This window comes from Macaca nemestrina, chromosome 3, assembly GCF_043159975.1.
Source record: "Macaca nemestrina isolate mMacNem1 chromosome 3, mMacNem.hap1, whole genome shotgun sequence".
NCBI classification, from domain to species: Eukaryota; Metazoa; Chordata; class Mammalia; order Primates; family Cercopithecidae; genus Macaca; species Macaca nemestrina.
Window position 1 is genome coordinate 154,414,942 of NC_092127.1, and position 25,527 is coordinate 154,440,468.

At 36.3% G+C, this 25,527-nt stretch overlaps 1 protein-coding gene across 1 annotated transcript in view; it reads right to left on the reverse strand.

Annotated features, from left to right (window-relative positions):
* Window positions 1–25,527, reverse strand: part of LOC105487698 (glutaredoxin and cysteine rich domain containing 1) — a 139,630-nt gene that overhangs the window by 49,246 nt on the left and 64,857 nt on the right. Inside the window, exon 2 of the mRNA XM_011751240.2 lies at window positions 18,692–18,934. Within this exon, the coding sequence (XP_011749542.2) occupies window positions 18,692–18,934 (243 nt within the window). The remainder of the gene's footprint in view (window positions 1–18,691; window positions 18,935–25,527) is intronic.

The following is a 25,527-nucleotide window of genomic DNA, read 5'->3' on the forward strand; positions in this document are numbered from 1 at the left end:
TCTCACTCATAGGTGGGAACTGAACAATGAGATCACTTGGACTCGGGAAGGGGAACATCACACACCGGGGCCTATCATGGGGAGGGGGGAGGGGGGAGAGATTGCATTGGGAGTTATACCTGCTGTAAATGACGAGTTGATGGGTGCTGACGAGTTGATGGGTGCAGCACACCAACATGGCACAAGTATACATATGTAACAAGCCTGCATGTTATGCACATGTACCCTAGAACTTAAAGTATAATAATAATAAATAAATAAATAAAGACTTTTTAAATAAGTCTCATGATAATTACAAAGCATAGTATAGTAGATACATAAAAAAGTAAAAAGTAAAAAAACCCCACATACCACTAGAGAAAATCATTTAGCTACAAAGGAAGACAGCAAAAGAAAATGAAAGAGAAAAGATCTATAAAATAATTAGAAAATAACTAGCAAAATGGCAGTAGTATTACCTATCAATAGTTATCTTTAATGTAAATTTATTCAATTCTCCAATCAAAAGATACAGTAGCTGAATGGATACAAACACATGCACACATGCACAAAAATCAAGATCCAACTAAATGCTCCACACAAGGGTCTCATTTCACCTGTAAGGTGAATATAGACTGGTAAACGAAGAGATGTTAAAAGATTTTCCATGAAAATGGAAACCAAAAGATAGTAGGAGTAGCTATAATTATATCAGATAAAATAGACTTTAATTCAAAAACTGCAAAAAGAGACAAAGAGAATTATTATATAATAAATCAATTCAGTAAGATGATATAATGATTATAAATGTATATGCACACAACACTAGAGCACCTAAATATATAAGCAAATATTAATAGATTTGAAGGGAAATATGGATGTCAATGCAATAATTGTAGGAGACTTCACTATCCCACTTTTAACAACACAAAGATTATCCAGACAGAAAATCAATAAGAAAATATTGTATTTAAAGTGCACACTAGACAAAATAGACGTAACAGACACATATAGAACATTAAAAAGCTGCAGAATACACATTCTTCATGCACACGGAACAGTCTTCAGGATAGATCTTATGTTAGGCCACAAAATAAGTTTTAAGAAATTTAAGAAGATTAAAATCATATCAAGTATCTTTCTTTACTACAAAGATATAAAATAGAAACCAATAACAGGAGAAACCTCAAAAAATTTACAAAAACACAAAAATTAAAAAATTATTCCTGAAAAATCAATGGTTGAATGAAGAAATTAAAACAAAATTTTAAAAATATCTTGAGGCAAACAAAAATGGAAACACAACATACCAAAGCGTAATGGAATACAGCAAAATCAAGTCTAAAAGGGGAGTTTATAGCAATAAATACCTACATCAAATAAGAAGAAAGGTCTCAAACAACCGAATGTTACATTTCAAGAAACAAGATGTACAAGAACAAAGTAAACTCAAAGATAGTAGAATGAAGAAAATAGTAAAGATGAGAACAGAAGTAAATGAAATAGAGACAAAAATAAATCAACAAAACTGAGTTGGTTTATTGAAAAAATAAAATCAACAAACCTTCATCTAGACTAAAAAAAAGAAGAGGACTAAAATAAAATTAGGTATGAAAAAGGAGATGTTACAATTGATACAAGTGAAATACAAATGGTCATAAGAGATACTTATCAACAATTATATACCAACAAATTGGATAACTAAGAAGAAATGAATGAATTCCTGGACATACACAACTTGCCAAGATTAAATTATGAAGAAATAAAATATCTGAACAGACCAATAATGAGTAAGGAGATTGAATAAGTAATAGAAAGTATTTCATCAAACAAAACCCAAGACCTGACAGCTTTACTGCTGAATTCTACCTAACATTTAAATAACTAAAACTAATTCTACCTGCCCCACACACCAAAAAAAACTCTTCCAATAAACTCAAAATGAAGAAAATACTTTCAAACTCATTTTAGGCCAGTATTACCCTGATATCGAAGCCAAACTAGGACATTCCAAAAATAAAAATAAATAAATAAATAAACGATAGGTCAATATTTCTGATAAAAATACATGTAACAATCCTCAAAAATCCTCAATATACTAGCAAACCACATTCAACAGCATATTGAAAAATTCACCATGATTGAGATTCATCCCAAGGACAAATGTGATATATCACATTAACAGAATGAAAGAAAAAAAATTATCATTTCAATAGATGCAGAAAATATTTGACCAAATTCAACATCTTTTCATAATAAAAACTCTCAATAAATTAGGTATAGAAGAAATGTATCTCAACACTAAAAGCCATGTATCACAAACTCATAGCTAAAATCATACTCAATGAGGAAAAGTTGAAGGCTGTCCCTCTAAGATCTAGAACAAGACAAGGATGCCTACTCTCACTACATCTAGACAACATAGTACTGGAAATCCTAGCCATAACAATTAGGTAAGAGAAACAAATAAATAAAAGGCATCCAAATCAGAAAGGAAGAAGTTAAATTGTCTGTATTAGTCCATTCTTACACTGCTATGAAGATACTGCCTAAGACAGAGTAGTTTATAGGAGAGAGGTTTGATTGATTCACAGTTCAGTATGACCAGGGAGGCCTCAGAAAACTTATAATCATGGTAGAAGGTGAAAGGGAAGCAAGGCACCTTCTTCGCAAGGCAGCAGGAAAAAAAAAGTCCCAAGTGAAGAGGGAAGAGTCCCTTACAAAACCATCAGATCTCATGAGAACTCACTCACTATCACAAAAACAGTACGGGAGAAACTGCCCCCATGATTAAATTACCTCCACCTGGTCTCTTTCTTGACACATGGGGATTATAGGGATTATGAGGCTTACAATTCAAGATGATATTTGGGTAGGGACACAAAGTCTAGCCATATCATTGTCTCTGTTAGCAAGCAGTTTAATCTCACAAGCCGAAATTGCTGTTAAAAAACTCTAATAAAATGTGTTAGTACCAATAAATAATTTGATAAAATTATGAAATACAAAATCAACATACAAAAATTAGTCACATTTCTGTATATTAACACTAAACTATCTTAATAAGAAATCAAGAAAACAATCTCAATTATATGAATTACAAAAATAAAGTACCTGGAAATAAATTTAATGAAGGAAGTAAAAGATCTCCACACTGAAAATCATAGAACAATCACAAAAGAAATTGAAAACACAAATAAATAAGCATATATTCTGAGTTCACAGATTAGAGGAATTAATATTAATAAAATGTCCCTACTAATCAAAGCTAAATGCAAATTAAAGTCACCCTCTATCAAAATACCAATGATATTTTTCACAGAAATTAAAAAGTTATCCTAAAATTTATATGGAACGACAAAGGACCCCAAATAGCCAAATAAATCTTGAGCAAAAAGAAGAAAGCTAGAGGCATCACACTACCTGGCTTCAAGTTATACTACAAAGCTATAGTAGCCAAAGCAGCATGGTTCTGACACAAAAGTAAGTAAATTGCTACATAGACCAAAGGAACAGAATACAGAGGCCAGAAATAAATCCAAACATTTGCAGCCAACAGATTTTCAACAAAAGTGCCAAGAATAAACAATGGAGAAAGTACAGTTTCTTCAATAAACAATGTTAGGAAACCTGGATATCCATATGTAGAATAAAATTAAACCCTTTTCATATACCATATACAAAAATCAACTGAAAATGGATTAGAGACCTAAACATAGGACCCAAAACTATGAAGCTACTAGCAGAAAACATAAGGCAAATTCTCCACAGTAGTCTGGGCAATAATTTTTTGGATAAGACTCCGAAAGCACAGACAACAAAAGGAAAAATAGACAACTGGTGTTACATTGAATTAATAAACATCTGCACAAGACAAAAAGCTATCAATAGAGTGAGGGGACAACCTGTTGAATGGAAGAAAACGTTTGCAAACTATCCATCTGACAAGGGATGAATTCCAGAATATACAAGGAACCCAAACAACTCAACATTTTTTTTAAATTCCATTAAAAACTGAACAAAGGTCATGAACAGATATTTATCAAAAGAAGACATAAAAATGACTAATAGTTACATTTTTTAAATGTTCAACATCAATTGCTAGGAAAATGCAAATTAAAACCACTTTAAGAGATCACCTCATGCCTGTTAGAATGGCTAATATTAATAAGGCAAAAGACAAGCGTTTGTGAGAATGTGGAGAAAAGGAACACTTGCACATTATTAGTGGAAATGTAAATTAACATAGCCATTATGGTAAATGGTATAAAGATTCCTCAAAAAATTAAAAATACAACTACCATATGATCCAGCAATCTTACTGCTGGGAATATAGCCAAAAAAAATAAAATCAGTAAGTCAAAGAGATATCTACACACCCTTGTTCAGTGCATCATTGTTCATAACAGTCAACATACAGAATCAATCTAAGTGTCCATCAGTGGATAAATGGATAAAGAAAATGTGAAATATATATACACAATGGAATGCTATTCAGCCATTGAAAAGAAGAAAATCTTGTTATTTGTTACAACATGGATGAATCTGAAGAACAGTATGTCAAGTGATATAATTCAGCCACAGAAAGGCAAATTGCACATGATCTCAGATATATGTGGAATCTAAAAAAGTTGAACTTACAGAAGTAGAGAGTAGAATCATGGTCACCAGGCACTGGCATAGTTGGGGATGGATAATTGTAGAGATGTTGGTCAAAGGTTACAAAATTTCACACAGAAGGAATAACTTCAAGAGATCTATTGCATCCAGTCTATTGGTGACTAGAGTTAAGAACCATATATTGCATTCTTGAAAAATGCTGAGTAGATATTAAATAGTCTCACCACAAAAATGATAACTATGTTAATAATAATAATACTATGCTAATTAGCTAGATTTAGCCATTCCACGGTGTATATATACTTCAAAACATCATGTGGTACATGATAAATGCATACAATTTTATCTGTCAATTTATAATGAAGTAAAATAAACCATTGAAAAACTACATACATGCAAAAGAATATTTGAGATTGGTTATCTATGGAAGGAAGATGAGGGTACCAAGAATGGGAGATTTTGTGCACAGTAAAGTTCTATTTATTAACCTAGGTGCTGGTTACATGGGTGTGATCATGTTGTGATAATTTGCTGACCTATACTCTTGTGATATATGCATTTTCTGTGTGTACATTATAGTTCAAAAATAAAGTTGGTTTTAAGAAAGATATAGATAACATCTTTTAAATATATAAAACATACAGAAAAATCTTTAAAGATTTCTTTAAACTCAGATAAATGACATGGAACCATTACTCAAATGAAGACCATAACTAACTAAATTAATAAATAAATGGCTACAGATATAGGTTAATTGGTTCTTCAAGTTCTTTACCAGGTGGCATGTTCTAAGTCTTCATTTAACTTGTGACCAAGTCACCAATAAACAGAACTGTTTGATACTTTTATAGTGCCCAGGTCCAAAGTGCTAAATTAAAGCCTCAGGTTTTGACACATAAGAATCATTAAACACAGGACCTGCTAGACCACTTTACAAGTGTCCTGCCACACAGAATTACAGCAGGCAAAACTCAAAGAGGTAAAGTCATGAGTCAATGTGACAATGAATTTAAATCTGTGAAATGATAAAGACAGAATATACATTAAGGAAAGACTGTGGGTGAAGCTGTTCCTTGGGTCTATAATTTAGGAATACTTAATGCCTGCATGCTTCAAAAGTTATTTCTCTTTAACTGACTAAGTTTTTGGAATGAAAATTGAATTGTGCATAAACAGATTTCAAAGTACTTACTGCTATACATTTCATACCAAATATGAGTTAAAGAAGATGTGGTTGTAGTATTTCTGCATTTCTTCTGTGAGAATAAGACTTGAGGGAAAAGGAGACAGCCAAACAAATATAAAAAGTCAAAGGTAAAGATTTCACCAATGGACCAAGGATAAGATGTTACTGGTAATGCTATAGGATTACTGAAGGAACAAGATGATGGAGTGTGACTACGGAAATATGAGGGGGATTCAGTTTCCAGTAAGACCATGGACTCTGGTATCATCGCCTCCAGCCTGATAATTACATATGCTGGAAGAGACATCTGTTAAAGGCCTCCCTCCAGCCCTTGGAAAGAATCCTTTATTAGGTGCTATTAAATAATAAAGGATGCATTATTAGGTGTTATCAACTAATCATTGTGCTGTTAAGTCTCAGGGTTTTGACTCCTAGGTACACATAACTGAAAAGGGCACTAATTCCTGCTAAATCTTGGACATTGACACCAATATCTGATGACAAACTCAAGTTAACCACAGCCTTGTCTCTAAACCCAGGAGGTGACAATAAATTGCTTTTATGAGACACAGAGCCAGAAATTAAAACTATTCAATCCCTCTAGGGCCAGGGACTATCATAGACTTATAGATGGGTCAGTTTTGCAACCTTAATTTTTGGCTTTTGGTTTTCGGCTCCTATAATGCTCAAAAGGTTTTTATGGAGTAATGAATGCCTGTCCACCTCCATTCCCATCTATCTTGGAAAAATTAAATGGTTATATGTCTTTTGGCTCTAAGTCCCTTGGCCATAGGGGCCCCACTGAGGTACAGGATGAATCCAGGGCAGGTAGTCATACCACCCTTTTGAAGTCTAAACACAACTGACCAGATTTAATGTTAAAACAGAGATCATAAGACAAACAGAACAGACTTGTGGCAATAAGATCTCATAGTTACCCCCCAAGGTTTTCAGTCTATTTTACAAGGACTTTTGTAAGTTGAGCTCACAATTCTGACAGTAAGGCTTGTAATGTATCTTATACTCTAGTGTGCAATTAAATGCTATGCTAAACCAATGGACAGGAACACTAATGTGTTCATGCAGCAGCCCCAAGATACCCAACCAGGCATTCATGAGTGCTTAATGGTTACTGCCAGGCAGTTTCAGTCCTCTAATCCTGACTGTTACCCTGACTATACCCCTTGCAAGCAGGAAGCAGTAAGAGTGCTCTTAGCTCTTGCTTCAGGATTGAGGTATGATCCAGCCCAGAGGGACAGAAACTGGCCCTATAAACTTTGTAAAATTAATCAGGAAAGACGGTGGGTGAAGAAATGAAATGAAACCAAGCTCACAGCACATTCAGCAGTAGTCATTAGATCAGCTTGCTCTCTGACTTTGCTCATCATAGTTGTTTGGTACCTATTGCCTCAGAATCACATAGACCCCTGTTACAAGATTATAGTTCCCATTAACTGCTCCATAGATAACCACTTAAACATTATGAAATCTTGTTCAGTTTTCCTTTTGAGGTTTTCTTTCAGATCCTTCACACCAATGAAACTACTGACTTTAGCAAGTCTAAAGGAACCCACAAGAAGACAACTCATCAAAGAATGCAGTTTCCACATTCTGATGATTTCATCCCTCCTACCCTGACCAATCAATCCCAATTTTCCAGCCCCTCACCCTCCATGATCCACTTAAAAACCCCTGCCCAGACTCCTCAAGGAGATGGATTTGAGAGTCTTTTTCCATCTCCTCATTTGGTACCTTGCAATCATTAAACTCTTTCTCTGCTGCAAACCCTGCTGTCTCAGTGTAATTGGTCTGTTTCTGTGCAGTGGGCATATGAACCTATTGGTTCTATAACAACTGTAGCATGTGCTTTGGTACATTGTTGTGGGGATAGCCACCAATTTGTTTGTGCTTTGTGGTGTGCACACCCCTACGACATGCTCTAGCCTTAGTAATATTTAATATTAGCAAATGTTTACTGAGTGTGCATCATGTTCTAGCCACTGTGAGTTTCTATGCTTCATCTCATTCCATCTTCACAATATCCAATGCTGTAAGTATTCTATTATCTTCACTGAAAGGGGATCAAATAACCTATCCATCAAATATAACCAGTAAGAAAAAGAGCTTTTCCTTGCATGCAAATATGTCTGCCTTTACTTTACTTTGATATACCCACTTAGCCGAGTTCTTAAAATGTGCAAAATAGAGATCCACATATACTACAACAAATCTTGGCAACTGACAAGATATGAGGCAAGAGAAAGTAGGTGGAGTCAAAGAAAACTGAGTAAGTGGGGGAATTGTGGGACCATTAATAAAAAGCAGAGTATTGGAATAAGAAACTAATACTGGAGGGTGGTGCTGTGGTATTTTTTTAATGTCAAGAAAATAAAACATCTGCAAGGACCCCCAAAATGAAAAGACTTTACAAGATTAGAGCTGTGAAAGTGAGGAAACAGGAAATAGCAATGGAATTTCTGTTTAAGGAAATTAGAAAAGATATAGAGCAATTTTTTATGTGGATCACAATAGAAAACTAACAAGATATTAACAGGAATATGAAGTAATGGGGCTAGATAATACTGACAATACAACCCTGTTGTATACCTCTTTGTTATGGTTTGGGATCTTCTAAAATCATGCCCATGGCAATGTGCAGTAAGAAAGAAAAAACAACTGGAGGGGTTTACACAGAACTGGGAACTAGCAAACTTGGACAGTCTATAGAACCTCTGCAACAAGTGACTATAGATTTGCTATTATTATATTTCTGAATCTGATGAGATAAGGAGACAAGTGAAAACAAAATTGTGACTATAAGCTAAGATAAATTGTAAAGGAGTAAAAATTATAAACTGCCAATGATGAGAAAGTTCAATAGGGGAAAAAATGGAAGAGAATAAAGGACAGAAAATTGTGACCAAAGCAGAACATTACTAAGTTCACAATTTTGAATATGGAATCATTTCAAGTGGTGAAGTAGTTCAGCATGTAAAAATGCTGCTAAAGAGTAGAACCGAAAGCCATTGACAATTGATTAGAACTTTGAGTCCTCAACTTTTAAAAACTCAAGCAATAGACAGAAACACCTAAATTTGAATCATGGCTACACCAATTGTGATCTGAAGATATTTAAATAGTGTCTTAGCTTCCATAAGCTTACGTTTACTTCAAGTATAAAATTTCGGTTTTGAAAGATGATAACAGTGCCATTCACAGTATTATTTTCAAAAGTAAGAGATAATGCATGTAACATGCTTAGCAGAGTATGACATTCAAATTAGCTTTTACTATCATTGTCATTGTTCTTACGACTAAAAACTATCCTGAGTTATCCAGGAAAAAGGGACAGAGAAGTAATCACACAAGACACTGCTTAAATTCTAAAAGTCTGGCTTTAGTTCTAAATTTTAAATTTCTCTATCCCTGTACTATCTGAAGGTCAGAACAAACACTTCATGGCTTTAAACAACAAAGCTTGAAGACTTAACACTTACCTTGCCTATTACCAAATAAGATCCAAACAAAAAAGAAGATTTGAATGTTCATGAGACTCTCCTCCAACCCAATCTCTGGTGGAATTTCTAATGATCAAACAAGTGAACAAAAAGAAATGAAGGTAACAAATAAAAAGGAAGAGTAATAAAAACCTAAAATTCATCAGTTCCATAGTTAAATAATGAAAAGTTAAAATTAGCTATGATAGTACATGTGATGAAATGGGTCACACGTTGCTAAATAAAATGCTCAAAGACAAGCCTGGGCAAGTGGTGAAACCCCACCTCTACAAAAAATTTAAAAATTAGCCAGACATGGTGGCTCACCCTTCTGGTCCCAGCTGTTTCAAGGGCTGAGGCGGGAAGATCGCTTGAGGTGGAGGCAGAGACAGGAGTAAGCCAAGATTGTGTAAGTGCCCTTCAGCCTGAGCAACAGGGCAAGAACCCTGTCTCAATATCAGATATTATTTTTTGAAAGTTATTCTTAGAAAACTAACTTCCCATCTTAAAAAAGTACCTTAGACATGGTTCTTAGTGAAGTGTGTCCTGCTTTCTAGCTGTCTGCGAGCATTTTTATATATTTTTTGAGACACGAGATTTGGAAAGGTATGAGAGTATAATGATATGGTTGGCCTTGTGTCCCCACCCAAATCTCATCTTAAATTGTAATTCCCATGGGTCAGGGGAGGGACCTGTTGGGAGATGATTGAATCATGGGAGTGGATTTTCCCCTTGTTGTTCTCATGATAGTGAGTGAGTTCTCATGAGATCTGGTTTTTTGAAAGTGGGTGGAACTTTTCCCTCTGCTCACTCTCTCTCTCCTGCTCTGCCATGGTAAAGACGTGCTTGGTTTCCCTTCACCTTCTGCCACAATTATTAGTTTCCTAAGGTCTTCCAACCATGCTTCCTGTTAAGCCTGTGGAACTGTGAATCAATTAAACCTCTTTTTTCACAAATTACCCAGTCTCAGGTAGTTCTTTATAGAAGTTTGAAAATGAACTAATACAGGAAATTCATACTGGGAGTGGGGCATTGCTATAAAGATAACTGAAAATGTGGAAAGCACTTTGGAACTGGGTAATGGGCAGAGGTTGGAGCAGTTTGGAGGACTCAGAAGAAAACAGAAAGATATGGGAGAGTTTGGAACTTCCTAGAAACTTATTGAATGGACTTGACCAAAATGTTGATAGTGATATGGACAATGATGTCCAGGCTGAAGTGGACTCAAATGAACAAAAAGGAATTTATTGGGAACTGGAGTAAAAGTCACTCTTGCTATGCTTTAGCAGAGAGACTGGTGGCATCTTTCCCCTGCCCTAGAGATTTGCATAACTTTTAACTTGAAATTGTTGATTTAGGGTATCTGGGTAGAAGAAATATCTAAACAGCAAAGCATTCAAGATGTGACCCAGCTGTTTCTGAAAGCATACACTCATATGCATTCACAAAAAGATTGTCTGAAATTGGAACTTATGTTTAAAAGGGAAGAAGAGCATAACAGTTTGGAAAATTTGCAGCCTGACCATGTGGTAGAAAAGAAAAATGGACTTTCTGGAGAGAAATTCAAGCTGCTGGCTGAAGAAATTTGCATTGAATGTTAATAGTCAAGTTAAAGAAGATGTGGTTGTAGTATTTCTGCATTTCTTCTGTGAGAATAAGACTTGAGGGAAAAGGAGACAGCCAAACAAATATAAAAAGTCAAAGGTAAAGATTTCACCAATGGACCAAGGATAAGATGTAACTGGTAATGCTATAGGATTACTGAAGGAACAAGATGAATGTTAATAGTCAAGACAATGAGGAAAATGTCTCCAGGGCATTTCAGAGACTTTCAGAGCAGTCCCTCCCATCACAGACCCAGAGGTCTAGGAGGGAAAAATAATTTCATGGGCCATGCCCAGGGCCCCCACTGCTCTGTACAGTCTTGGGACATGTTGCTCTACATCCCAGCAACTCCAGTTCCAGCTGTGGCTAAAAGGGGACAAAGTATAGCTTGGGCCATGGCTTCAGAGGGTGCAAGCCCCAAGTCTTGGCAGCTTCCACAAGGTGTTGGGCCTGCAGGTGTGCAGAAGGAAAAATTCAGGTTTGGGAACCTCCACTTAGATTTCAGAGGATATAAGGAAATGCCTGGATGTCCAGGCAGAAGTCTGCTGGAGGGGTAGAGTCCTCATGGAGAACCTTTACTATAGCAGTGCTGAGGGGAAATGTGCAGTTGGAGCCCCCACATAGCTCCACTGCAGCACTGCCCAGTGGAGCTATGAGAAGAGTGCCATTGTTCTCCAGACCCCAGAATGATAGATCCACTGACAGCTTGCACCATGTGCCTGGAAAAGCTGCAGACACTCAACACCAGCCCATGAAAGCAGCTGCTGGGCCTGTACTCTGCAGAGCCACAGAGGCAGAACTGCCCAAGGCATTGGGAGCCCACCCCTTGCATTAGCATACCCTGGATGTGAGACATGGAGTCAAAGGAGATTATTTTGGAGTTTTAAGATTTAACAACTGCCCTGCTGGGTTTTGGACTTGCATGGGACCTGTAGTCCCTTGGTTTTGGCCAATTTCTCCCTTTTGGAATGGGAGCATTTATCAAATCCTTGTATCTTGTAAGTAACTAACTTGTTTTTGATTTTACAGGCTCATAGATTGAAAGGAGTTGCCTTGTCTCAGATGAGATTTTGAACTTGGACTTTTGGGTTAATTCTGGAATGAGTTAAGACTGTGGGGGACTGTTGGGAAGGCATGATTGTGTTTTAAAATGTGAGAAGGACATGAGATTTGGGAGATTCCAGGGTTGTAATGATATGGTTGGCTCTGTGTCTCCACCCAAATCTCATCTCAAATTGTAATCCCTGTGTGCCAGGGAGGGGCCTGATGGGAGGTGATTGAATCATAGAGGCAGACTTCCCCCTTGCTGTTCTCATGATGGCAGGTTCTCATGAGATCTGGTTGTTTGAAAGTGTGTGGCATTTCCCCACTTTGCTCTCTCAATCTCTCTCTCTCCCCTGCTCCACCATGGTAAAGACATGCTTGCTTTCCCTTCACCTTCTGCCATGATTGTAAGTTCTCTTTGTGAATGCATATGACTACGCTTTCAGAAACAGCCAGGTTACATTACAGAGGTCTTCCAACTGTGCTTCCTGTTAAGCCTGCAGAACTGTGAGTCAATTAAACCTCTTTTCTTCATAAATTACCCAGTCTCAGGTAGTTCTTTATAGCAGTGTAAAAACAGACTAAAACAGAAATATCAATATCTTTCAGCAGATATTCAAAGACTCCTATGATCCCAAAATTTAAAAATTACTTCTCACATGCATACGTTAAATACTTTCACATGGTTTAAAACAGAACAGTTTCAAAACATAACAAAGCACTTAACTTTCTGTTAATGGTTTATGACACTAGTTATTATTTTATATAATTATAATAACACTCCCATACAAAAACAACAAATTTACCAAAGGCTCCCCACCACCTCTGCAGCCCTTATTAACAGAGTAGATACTAGGGAATCATTGACTACATGGAAATAACTAATGAGAAACACATACAGCTTGAAGGAATTGTTCTAATGAGAAACACATACAGCTTGAAGGTCGTTTTGAGTCAACCACTCAAAACGAGCTTTGATCACCTTGGCAGACACTAACTGCCTACCCAATATCTATGATCTCTCTTTTCTATGCAGTACTAAGAAAGACCTTATTTTTTCAGCCTATCAATGTAACATCTAGAATATTATATTTCTATCCTTCTTTGCTACTAAAGGTTAACAATAAAATGCAAGGGGAAGTTGGGTGAGATTTCTGAAAAAATAAAAAAACCCTTTTAAAAGGAACTTCCTTCTTTTAAGAAGGATGTACTTTTTTTCTTTTCTTTTTTATTCCCTTTCTGTCTGGAATACAGGTATGATGGCAAGAGTTTCAGTAATTACCTTATATTATTAGGAGAACTTGAGGATGGAAGTCCTGTGCTAAGAATGGCATAACTAAAAATTAGAAAGTGGTCCTAGATTGTATCATAAAACTTTATACTCTCTCCAGTGCACTTTTCTGTACATTATGCATATGAGAATAAAATACAAACCTCCTAGATTTTAAAGATTTAAGTTTCATTGTTGTTTAGTGTGTGTGTGTAAAAGAACCATTATTACTCAGAAATGAATGTAATTTATAACTGCTATACTCATGCAGCCTAAAAATTTTACTTTACTTTGTTATTTTGCCTGAAAGTAGACCAATTGTTTTATTTTGATAAACAATAATAATTTTAACCTTTAGTTTTATAATATTAGACATCAGACAACAATGAATGATGATCTCGGAGACGTAGGAAATAGATGGTGAGCTCTATGGCTACCCAAGCTGACTGCCATGACAGCTTTTCCAAGCTGTGTACAGGAGGGCTGGGGGACTCCCTGAGTGGAGGAAACAGACTTGAGAGTCAGAAGACCAAGATGGCTGGAGTTGACAAGATAGAGTTTCAGAGAGTAAAGAACTTCACTGAGAACTCTGGATAGGAGTACAGGGCCCAGCCTGGCTGCTCAGCAGAGTGCTGATCAGTATCTTCATCTGAGAAAACCACTCAAGGCAAGCAAAATAACTATCTGAAAGAATTAAAGGAGACATTATCTAGGTAAAGGACCTAAAAGAGTACCTGTTCTCACCAGTAAGACTGGAAAACCTCATAATTTGTGGGGCATTGAGTAAAGTGCTCACAAGATCTTGATCAGTAATGGAAAATAGTTAGCTTTAGACCAAACACTACTCTGGCCCTGACTAGAAAACCTTAAGAAACAAAACCCAAAGGATCACACTCTTTCTAAGAAACTTAACTGTATCTCAGCAAAAAGTTGAAGAATGTGTATAGGTATAAAAAATTATCCCAATAATGAATAGTTTTACCTAACAAGGTAAAATTCACCATATGTAACATCTAAACAAAAATTACCAAGTAGGCATAAAAGTAGAAAAATATGACTAAAAATGAAGAGAAACATCAATCAATTGAAATCAACTAGAACTGACACAGATACAATTGTTGAATAACTAGGTTAAAACAGCTATTTTACCTGTATCTTATATACTCAAAAAGAAGAAATATAGAGCATATTGAGATATAAAGAAATATTTCTAAAAAATTGGATTACATTAGTAAAAGAATAGATAAATGGCCAATAGAACAGTATAGAGAACCCAGAAATAGATCCATATAAACACAGTCAACTCATCTTTGACAAAGCAGCAAAGGCATCTCAATAAAGAAAAGATAGTCTTTTCAACAAATGGGCCTAGAACAACTGAGCATCCACATGCAAAATAAAATTAATCTAGACACAAATATTATTCCTTCACAAAAATGAACTCAATATAGATTAAAGGCTTAAATGTCACATGTTAACTATAACACTCCTAGAAGATAACTTAGGAGCAAATCTAGATGATCTAGGGTTTGGTGATGATTTTTTAGATACAACATCAAAAGTAGGATGCATGAAAGAAATTATGCATAAGGCGATAAAGTGAACTTCATTGATATTAAACATTTTTTGCTCTTAAGAGACATTGTCAAGAGAATGGAAAGACAAGCCACAGACTTAAGAAAACACATGCAAAAGACATATCTAACAAGGAGCTGTTATCTAAACTATACAGAGAACTCTTAAAACTCAACAACAAGAAAACAAACAACTTGACTTGAAAATGAGCCAAAGATGTTAATAGACATCTAACAAAATAAGATATGCAAATGACCAATAAGCATATTAAAAAGATGTTCCACATCATATGTCATTAGGGAAAGGCAAATTAAAGCAACAGTGAGATATCTCTACACATCTACTAGAATGGCTAATATCCAGAAGACTGACAACACTAAATGCTGGCGAGGATGCAGAGCAACAGGTGAATCACAACAAACGCAGTGAATTTCTGGAGCCAACTGCTTCTTGATTATGGCAGACGCTTCCTTGGGCACCAATGTCTGCTGAGAAATTTTGTGAGTATTCCTTAGAAATGTACCTAGAGTTTGTGTTTCTAGTTTGTAACCTAGCTATGCTCAATACTAGTGGTCTTTATTCTTAAATAGAATAATACAGTACTTTAAACACATATAGAATTATCAATCAGTCCCACCTCAATATCAGGTAGTTTAAGAAATCTGTCTGTATCAATGGCCCTTCTATTCCTCTCTCTGTCACCAGAGACCCCACTTAGGTTCATTCTATGTTTTATTGCTCCATTCCAATGTGGGTTTTGTGGATTTCTACCATGGAGGCTTATGATTGGTCCATATGGGCCACTATTTCTAATTTATATGCTACTGGCATTTCTAAGGTAATTTATGTTGTAACTATTTGAACACAATCTTTTTTGTGTAAAAAAATTTTCTAATGCAAAATAATGAAACAGTTGCCTTAAGCAAGTTCCAAACTGAATTTGCTCCCCTGCCCCCTACCATGGAGTATCCAAGGGCAGTGTAGATTTATCTTCTAAAGTACTTTTTTTCCTTGACTGTTTTATTGCTTCCATCTTCATTTTTCAGTTTGTTTGGGGAAGAGAGACATCAGGAAAAAAAGAGCTTAGTGTCCTTGTAATTCTTGTTGTCCATTAAACTCTGTTATTTTCACTTTAATGAAGATAACTAAATTCCTCTGGCACCACCCACCCTGGGTTGGGTAACACTGACAGTAATGCAAAGGGAGCTACAAAATGTTCTCTTGTTCTCCGTCCCATGTCCCCCAGTCTGCCTCCAGATGCCTCACTTTCTGTCTCTGTCTACCTCATTCTCTGGCTGTTTCTGTCTGTTTTTCTATTTTTCTCTCTCCTTCCTATAAAGAAATTGTATTGTGCAGATGATTCACAAATCTTGATTTTTCTCACCCATCTAAATTTAAACTAAATCAAATGGTTTCATGTGTCTGTTTAAAACACCACAGATGTTAAGGAAATTACCAACATCAGCTTCTTTTCCTCCCTTAAAATTACATTTCACCAGGTGTCAAAACCCAGCAGAGGGCATCCTTCCATTTCAGATGCATGCATAGTGCAGGAAAAGGGCCCTATAATTCAAGCAATGTATTCCATTTAAGTGCATTGCAATTTAAATAAGCAGGCTATTTTAATAGGAGGGGTATGTGTTGTTTTGGAGTGTTTGCCATTTTGAATTAAAGATTTAGAAGTAATTTTCCTTTCATAAGCGAAAAAAGAGGGGGAAATCTGTTTCTGGACTCTAGGTTTGGAGCTTTAGCTTAAATTACAGAAACAGCAAGGTAGCACCTGTGTGATATTTCTTCCCCTAGGCTACCATGTGTGTAAATAAAGTGATCACAGAAAAAAGCAACTGGGAAAGAAGCATGCCCCCTATCTCATTTGTCTGTTTCACCCTTCCTGTGAGATTCCTCAAACTAAAGGGCAAATAGCCGGACGGGCATTACAGCCTCTCAGATTATCTCAGAAGTAGTGAGAAGATAAGCAGTTTGGCTTCTGAATAAGAACAGCCAACTTTATACCTGTGCATTGAAGGCAGTTGCCCTCTAATTTTAACCGTGCAGTTGCACAGAAGTTGAAATTTCACAATGGGAAATGTCTTACGTTGTCAGACATTTTCCCAAGTTAAAAAAGGCAAATATTCATAGCCCTTACAAGTTATGTTTTCTCCCTAGTGTGGTTGAGTTTATCAGATCCCTTCTTTATTAAAGAATGTCTTAGAGAGAGAAGGAAAGAACGTGATGAGGAAATATAGCATAATTCATCCATCCATTCAACATATGTTCACTTGAACATTTACTTTGCATTAAGCCCTGTTTGAGGTCCCAAAACTATACCAACAAACAGGCAAAGATCCCTTTCCTTGAGGTGATGTGCCAAAGAGCAAGGGTTTGGGGAGTCAGACAGACATAACTTTGAGTGCTGGCCTTGCCACTTAGCCAGCTCTGTCACTTGGAGCAAAGAAATGAATGTTTTCTTTTGCAAAACAGGGATAACTGTTCATATTTTCTAAAAACATACTTTGTTCCAGGTACAGGAACCAAGTGCTTAATATGTATTAGCTCAATACTCTCACAAATCAGCCTATGAGGTAAGTTGTATTCTCATTCTCATTTTACAAACGAGAAAGCCAAAGCACAGAGTCATAGGGTAAGTGTCAGGGCAGGGATTTAAAACAGGTCTGTCTGACCCCAGTGCTTGCTCTTAACCAGTATGCCATATGAAAGTTGATTTCTAAGACTACCCTGAGGATTATATGAAACGATAGATGCAAAGCTGTGAGTGCACTAGAGTGTTATTATTATATTATTATGTATTTTTTAACGTGATTATTACTGCTGCTGTAATTTTCTGCAACCTAAGGGTATGTGTTGAAATACATCAAAAAAGGGATCAATACTTCAAATTAGCATTCCTCTACTACAGAATGTAGTGTGTGTCCAGCTCTGGTTAAAAGCACAATCACATAATGTCATCGCTATTTGATCACAGCTTCTCTGCATTTATCTTTTTTATAAAATGACAGGATATTAAAACACAGATTGATTCCCTGAAACAAAATGTGAGCATCTCCTGTTCTAGATTTTTATAACCTTCTCTGAGAAATGAAGGTTAAGACCAGATGCTAAATGAAACCAAGATCCAAGGATCCATCTGTGGTTTGACGGTCTCTATTCTGTGATAAGTGATCATGTAGTCAGCCCCTAAACTGGTTACCGGTGCCCCTTGGCTCTTTGCTCTCACCCTTTCCAAAGTGTACTCTCTGGAGCCCTCTCTGTAGGCTTCTTCCACCGGATGTTCACAGATCAATGGGAGTTAACTACACTAGCAGTATTATTCAAAGAGAAATGAAACAGGCATGTTCTGCTGCTGCTCTGGGAGTTCTCTCTGCTTTCCATAAGCCTGAATTTATGTCTCCAACTGCTGCATTACCCAAGTCAAAAATAATTTTAAACAAGTGGATCAAATCCTGGCTCCAGGCCCCATTTCTTATTGATTTCATTTCAGGACTATCATCTGAGGTTCATTAGGTAGGAAACTGATTGATAATGCCATATATGAGAATTTATAAATATATATCATATATATATATCCATTTTTCTTGCCTACACTAAAAATGCAGTCTTTATCTCACATGCTAAGCTTCACAATGCAAAACTGAAGTCAACTGAATATTTTTAAACATTTATTTATATTCAAAATGCAGTTTCTTGCTGATTTTATCTCACTGTACTTCTTCAGGGAGGAGCACTGTGGCAGCTCATTGTCTGGGACAGAAATAAGTGCTCCAATCCCTTTGGTTTGAGCTCCAAAAAAGCCAGCAAGTGTTCCAGTAGTTATGCTGCAAATTTATAGATCGTTATAGATTTCTATCCGCCCTGATTGGGTTCTATGAAAAAGACTTTCCTGGGCAGCGTACTTACCCCAAGGTAATGGCCATCAATGAACACAACAGGGAGGGAAGGTGCTTCGGAAACTCGTCGGCATCGTTCATCTAACTCTTTTCCATATTCACCATTCAGGGCTATGTTTTTCTCTTCAAATTTTACGCGATGGTTTTGGAAAATCTTTCTAACCAGTTCACATCTTTCAAAGGTTGTCCGAACCACACGAAGGCAGGTGGTATAAATCACTACACGGTCAAATTCTAGGTCAGTTGATGGTTGCTGAAGGGAAAACATTGAGTTGTAAGAATGTTTACTTTTACTTTCTTGTGTCTTATGATTTTAAGACAATTAACAATTGCATTAAAGGCATGCAATAAAAGTTGAGTGAACTCATTTATCAATTCAAAGACTTATCCTTTTAAGTTACAACATCTGTAATTGGGATACAGATAATCAATATAATTTGTATGATATAATTTAATTTTTTCCTTTTCTCAGTAGCATATCAAGTAATGGCTAATGTTAAAATTGATGACGTCTCACATGGGATGCCATGTGGTAAAACAATAAATGACTGAAATATTTTTCTTATGCTTCGTAGACATTACTCAATCACTATATCTGTTTCATAAACCTAAAGTTTATGCCACAGAATAGTCAACATTAGCATTTAGCTAGTTAAAATTCTTCCACTTATCAATTTATCAAATTGTATCATCTTTGGAGCAACAATTTCCTGGGAATAACAAGACCTATATCATGGGATTTTTCTAAGGTTTAAGTAGCATAACATATGTTCAAGGGCTCTGTTGAATGACAGGGCTCCCACATGTAGTGAGAAAGCTCTGCCACAAGAAATTAAAAAAGTAAATATTCCAGAATGGGAGTCCACAGAAACCAACGCCAAAGTGAATGGTGGGTCAAAGCCAGGTATAAAAAGGAAACAAGGAATCAGACACAGGAGTGGAGGTAAGCAGCGCTCAAAAACAAGATGAAGACTGTCCTGTGTGAGAATCTTTTTCTACATTTCAGACATCAGTGACTGCTTTCCTGGGAAACCCTGCCCAGCACTGCTAATGTGTGCTGAAGAGCCATACCAGGTAGGTCCTGAAATCAATAAGAAAGCTTCTCTTCTTCCTTATCACAGTCCTAGTTGAAGGAAACTGAACAAAACACAACTATACTATGAGACCATGGGATACATGAGTCTTCACAAAGCTATAATTTTTTAGAGCACAACCACACGATTTGCAGAACTCCTGTGGAGTCAAACCTTTGGAAACAATTCTGGACAGCTAAATACTAAAGCAAGCCAGTAGGAAACTAGTTCCACCACTTTCTATGCAGAGAAGTCAGACCACTCTGCCAAGATGCAAATTGGACTCCAAAGGTCCAATGTCATAAAGATGCCAATACAAAATTCTCCACCTCATGGAGAGAGGATTTTTTGGATGATAAAATTTAATAAAGATGCAAGAGTCATTTCTTTCCTCAATAGAGTGTAGAGGTTAAGTTGAAAACCTAGAGCCCTGGAGGGATTAAGCTGGTATCATAAATGCTGAAGCAGGTAAAGAGTAAAAGAAATACTAGGGAAAGATTAAGAATAGCATCTAAATAGAGAAATGTTACACAACTTAGGCAATTGTTGTCTTGCAGGCATGTGACTTCAGTGTGGTCACACATAATTATTTTATATAGAAACTTAAATTCTGGATTTTTATAGGAAATTTTCTGATTTATAAATGGTGACACCTAACTATAAATGCTTTTAAAGACCACGTGGACCAATATTTCTGAAGACTGGATTTGGTATATGCTGCCAATTTCCTACTAAGATAAAGAGAGCACAGCAGCACTATTGACAATAGCAAAGACATGAAATCAACCCAAATGCCCATGAATGATAGGCTGGTTAAAGAAAATGTGGTACATATGCACAATGGAATACTATGCAGCCATGAAAATGAATGAGATCATGTTCTTTGCAGGGACATGAATGGAGCTGAAAGACATTATCCTTAGCAAACTAACACAAGAACAGAAAACCAAACACCACATCTTCTCAAACACCACATCTTCTCACTTATAAGTGGGAAGTGAACAATGAGAGGATGTGGATACAGGGAGGGGAACAACACACACTGGGGCCTGTCAGAGGGTGTGGTGGGGAGAGCGAGAGCATTAGGAAAAACAGCTAATGCATGCTGGGCTTAATACCTGGGTGATGGGTGGATAGGTGCAGCAAACCACCATGGCACATGTTTACCTACATAACAAACCCACACATCCTGCACATGTACTCTAGAACTTAAAATAAAAATAAAAATTTTAAAATTTTAAAAAAGGAGAGCATAAACTTGAAAATCAGATATACCTGAGCTCTGCCACTGGCCACCTGTGTATCTTTGGGAAGCTAATGAACTATTGTCTCAGTGTTCTCATTTGTGATGACAGTGATGAGAATGTGATAATAACAATAGCTACCTAACAACTTTGCTGAGACGATTAAGAAAGAAAAATGTGAAAAAAAAAAAAAAAACTAGTGTAGGACTTGCAACACACTCCTATTCTAAGTTAAGCAGAGAAAAATATTGCACTTCACATCATGGAATTTTTTTTTTTTTTTTTTTTTTTTTTTGAGACGGAGTCTCACTGTGTCTCCCAGGCTGGAGTGCAGTGGCGTGATCTCGGCTCACTGCAAGCTCCGCCTCCCGGGTTCACGCCATTCTCCCGCCTCAGCCTCCCGAGTAGCTGAGACTACAGGCGCCCGCCACCACGCCCGGCTAGTTTTTTGTATTTTTTTTAGTAGAGACGGGGTTTCACCGTGTTAGCCAGGATAGTCTCGATCTCCTGACCTCGTGATCCACCCGCCTCGGCCTCCCAAAGTGCTGGGATTACAGGCTTGAGCCACCGCGCCCGGCCGAAATTAAAAAAATATATAAGTCAGTGGAAAAACATCAGTGCAATTGATGACAAAAAGGAAATTATTACTATGTTTTGATTTAGAAACACTGATCTTTAGAAGGAGTAACCAAATGCCCTAGGGTCTATAGCTCCTCTTCATATTAATAGGTATGGGCAAGCAAGGCACAGAAACTCACTACAGATGCTGCAGCTTTCAGAAGAGCACCGAAGTTTTCTTTTTTCTCATCATATTATCTGTGTAATTATGCATTTTCCTCTGAATACAAAAACTACTGTTACTGCATTAGTTTTCTACCAAAATGGTCCACTACTTCAAATAGGTGCATTTATTTTTGAATTATTTGTTATGAAATACTTTTCCCAGATGTGTCAAAGTGGAAAAATTTAAGATTGGACCAACCTGCTGCCATGTTAACCAACTGATGTAAGATTCTCTCTGATTACAGAACAAACCATGTATACCACCCTTCTGTGTCTCTAAGACACACGCATTTTCAAAATACTAATAAGATGACCCCTATCAGGTAGCCACATTGGATGTTATCTAATGTATGAGATCACATGGATATCCCTTTACATGTTGTTGAGGATGAGCTTTGTCTGGAATCAGTGGATCTCAAGAATGTTAAATGTTAGAATAAACTGGGGAGCCTTTGAAAATCCCCAAATCCTAGGCCAAGCCCATACCAATTAAGTAAGAATCACCAGGGTGGGGCCTCTGAATTGCGATTTTTTTTTTTTAAGTTTTAATGTGATTCTAATGTAGAGCCAAGTTCTAGAGCTAGTTAGATACAGATTGGACATGCAGAATCACAGGCCTCACTCCAGATCTACTGACTCAGAATCTACATTTTAAAAAGCTTCCTGGAATTTGGAAATATATTATATATTTTTAAGTTGTACATACTTAAGGTATATAATATAATGTTTTGATATACAGAGTTAAATAATTACTGCAGTCAAGTAAATTAATATATATATTATTCCACATAGTTACATTTTTTTGGGTAAAAGTGCCTAAAACCTATTATTTTAGCAAATTGTGAGTATGTAATACAATATTATTAACTATAATCCTCATGTGGTACATAGAACATCTCCCTATTATATCCCCCTCTCCCCTTCTACCCCAACCACTAACAGCCACCATTCAACTGTTGCTGTGTATTTGAGATTGCTTTTGTTTGTTTGTTTGTTTGCTTGTTTGTTTTTCAGATTCCACATATAAGTGAGATCATGCAGTATTTTTCTTTGTCTGCCTGGCTTATTTCACTTAGCATAATATTCCCTAGGTTCATCTATGTTATCACAAATAGCAATATCTGTTTCATTTTTAAGGCTGAATCATATTCATTGTTTATATATACACCACAATTTATTTATTCATTTATCCATTAAAGGATACTTAGGTTGTACCTATATCTTGGCAATTGTAAATAATGATGCAATAAACATAAGCCTGAGAGTGCAGATATCTTTAAGAGTTGGTAATTTCATTTCCTTTGAGTATATACCCAGAATGAGGATTGCTGGGTTACATGATAGTTCTGTTTTTCATTTCTTTAGGAATATTCATAATGTCAATAATGGCTACAGTAATCTACTTCCCACCAACAGTGTACGATTGTTCCCTTTTCTTTACACATGTGCTACACTTGCTGTTTCTTGTCTTTTTAATAGCAGTCATTCTAAGAAGTGTAAGGTGATATCTTATTGTTTTCATTTGCACTTCCCATTGTGGTTTTGATATTATTGATGTTGAGCACTTGTATAGATCTCTCTTGGCTATTTGTGTGTCTTCTTCAGAGAAATATCTATTGTGGTCATTCGTCCATTTTTTAAATTGGATTATTTGGTTTTGGCTATGGAGTTAGTTATTTATGTTCCTAATTACTTGGGATACTAACCCCTTATCTATATATGGCTCACAAATATTGTCTTCCAATCAATTAACTGCATTTTCATTTTGTCGATAATCTTCCTTGCCGTACAGAAGCATTTTAGAGTTGTGTGGTCCCACTTGTTTATTTTTCCTTGTATTACCTGTCTTTGGGGGAAATATCCAAAACTTAAAAAATTTCTTGCCAGGGGTAATATCAAGGAGTTTTCCCCTATGTTTTCTAGGAGTTTTACAGTTTGGGGTCATATACTTAGATCTTTAATCCACTTTGAGTATGTGGTATAGGATAAGGGTCCAATTTCATTCTTTTGCATGTAGATATTCAGTATTCCCAACATCATTTATTGAAGAAACTAACACTTCCCCATTGCATCTTCTTAGTCCCTTTGTTTAAAATTAGTTTACCTTGTATAGTTGGGTTTATTTCTGTTATCAGGAAGTGCAGCAATCCTCATTTCTTATTTAACTTAGAAGAAAGAATTCAGCCCAGCCAAGAGACATATAGCAAGGGTTAAGCAGCAAAGTTTGCAAGAGTCACAGCATTCCTGGCATTGGTATGCTCTCTGATGCACATATGGCTACAGTGACCAAAGATTTAGATCACAGCACTCAATTCCCTTTGAATACTTGGAAAGCTTTCTCAGGATAGATGGGTACAAATAAGCCCATGCTGCAAAGGCTGGAATAAATACCTAACTCTTCAATGCTCACATATTGACACACATCTATAAGCATTAAAAGCATCTAGGAAAACATGTCATCAAATGAATTAAAATTAGTTACCAGTGACAAATTACAGAGTGACCTGTCAGACAAAGCATTCACAATAGCTGTTTTGAGGAAGCTCAACAAAATCTAAGATAACATAGAGAAGATATTCAGAATTCTATCAGATAAATTTAACCAAGAGTTTGAAATAATTTAAAAGAATCAAGCAGAAATTCTGAAGCTGAACAATTCAGTTGACAAACTAAAGAATGCAGCAGGGTCTCTCAGCGTCATTGATCAAGCAGAAGAAAGAATTAGTGAGCTTGAAGACAGGCTATTTGAAATACATAGTCAGAGGAGGCAAAAGAAAAAGAATAAAAAATAATGAAGCACACCTATAGGATCTACAATATAGCCTCAAAGAGCTAGCTCTAAGAGTTATTGGCCTTAAAGTGGAGGTGAAGAGAGAGGGATTGGGGTAGAAAGTTTACTCAAAGACATAATAACAGAGAACTTTCCAAACCTAAAGAAAGATAGCAATATTAGAGCACAAAATAACGGCTACTCATTCATTCAGTAATTAGAATAATTTGTTTGCCAAACACAGTATTAAGCACTAGGTATATAATGGTGAGCAAATAATATAATTCCATATCAACATGGAGTTCATAGTTAAAAGTAATAGAAAGCCAAAATGTCACATAAATATAGAATTACAAGCTACTAGGTACTATTAATGAAATGCAGAAGTAATTAGGAAAGCATAGTGCCTGGGTACCTTCTCTTCTTTTCTTAGAGATCAAGAAACTATTTTCTGATATTTGAGGTTAATCTGGAAGAATAGAATTTAACAAAGAAATTAGGTAGAGAGTGGGGAAAAGTATTTCATGAAGTACAAAGATCTTAAAATGGGAGGAAGATAACGTGTTTGATACTCTTCAAAGTTTGTTTCTTGATACACAAGAAGGGAAAAACAGAATGGTATTAAGTGATTCTAGATAGATATGAAGGGTTGATACCATGTTGTATTTTATAGGCATGTTGTATTTTAATGATCTTGGGTTTTTTACCCTAGAGCAATGAGAAATCCCTAAAGGGTTTTAAGAAGGATAGAAGGAGTTGCACTAAACCTGGTTTACATTTCAAAATGATAAGTAAAGAAGGACCAGTGGGTGTAGTTGTACAAGATGCACACTGCACAAACTTAGGCAGGGCCGTTAGTAGCATATTCTAAACAAACAGTTCCCCCAGGGTTGTGTAGTCCACATTTTGAGCCATTATACTCAGTCTCATTGCCAGTTCCCTTGCTCAGGAGACTGAGGCTGAATATGGGGCAAAT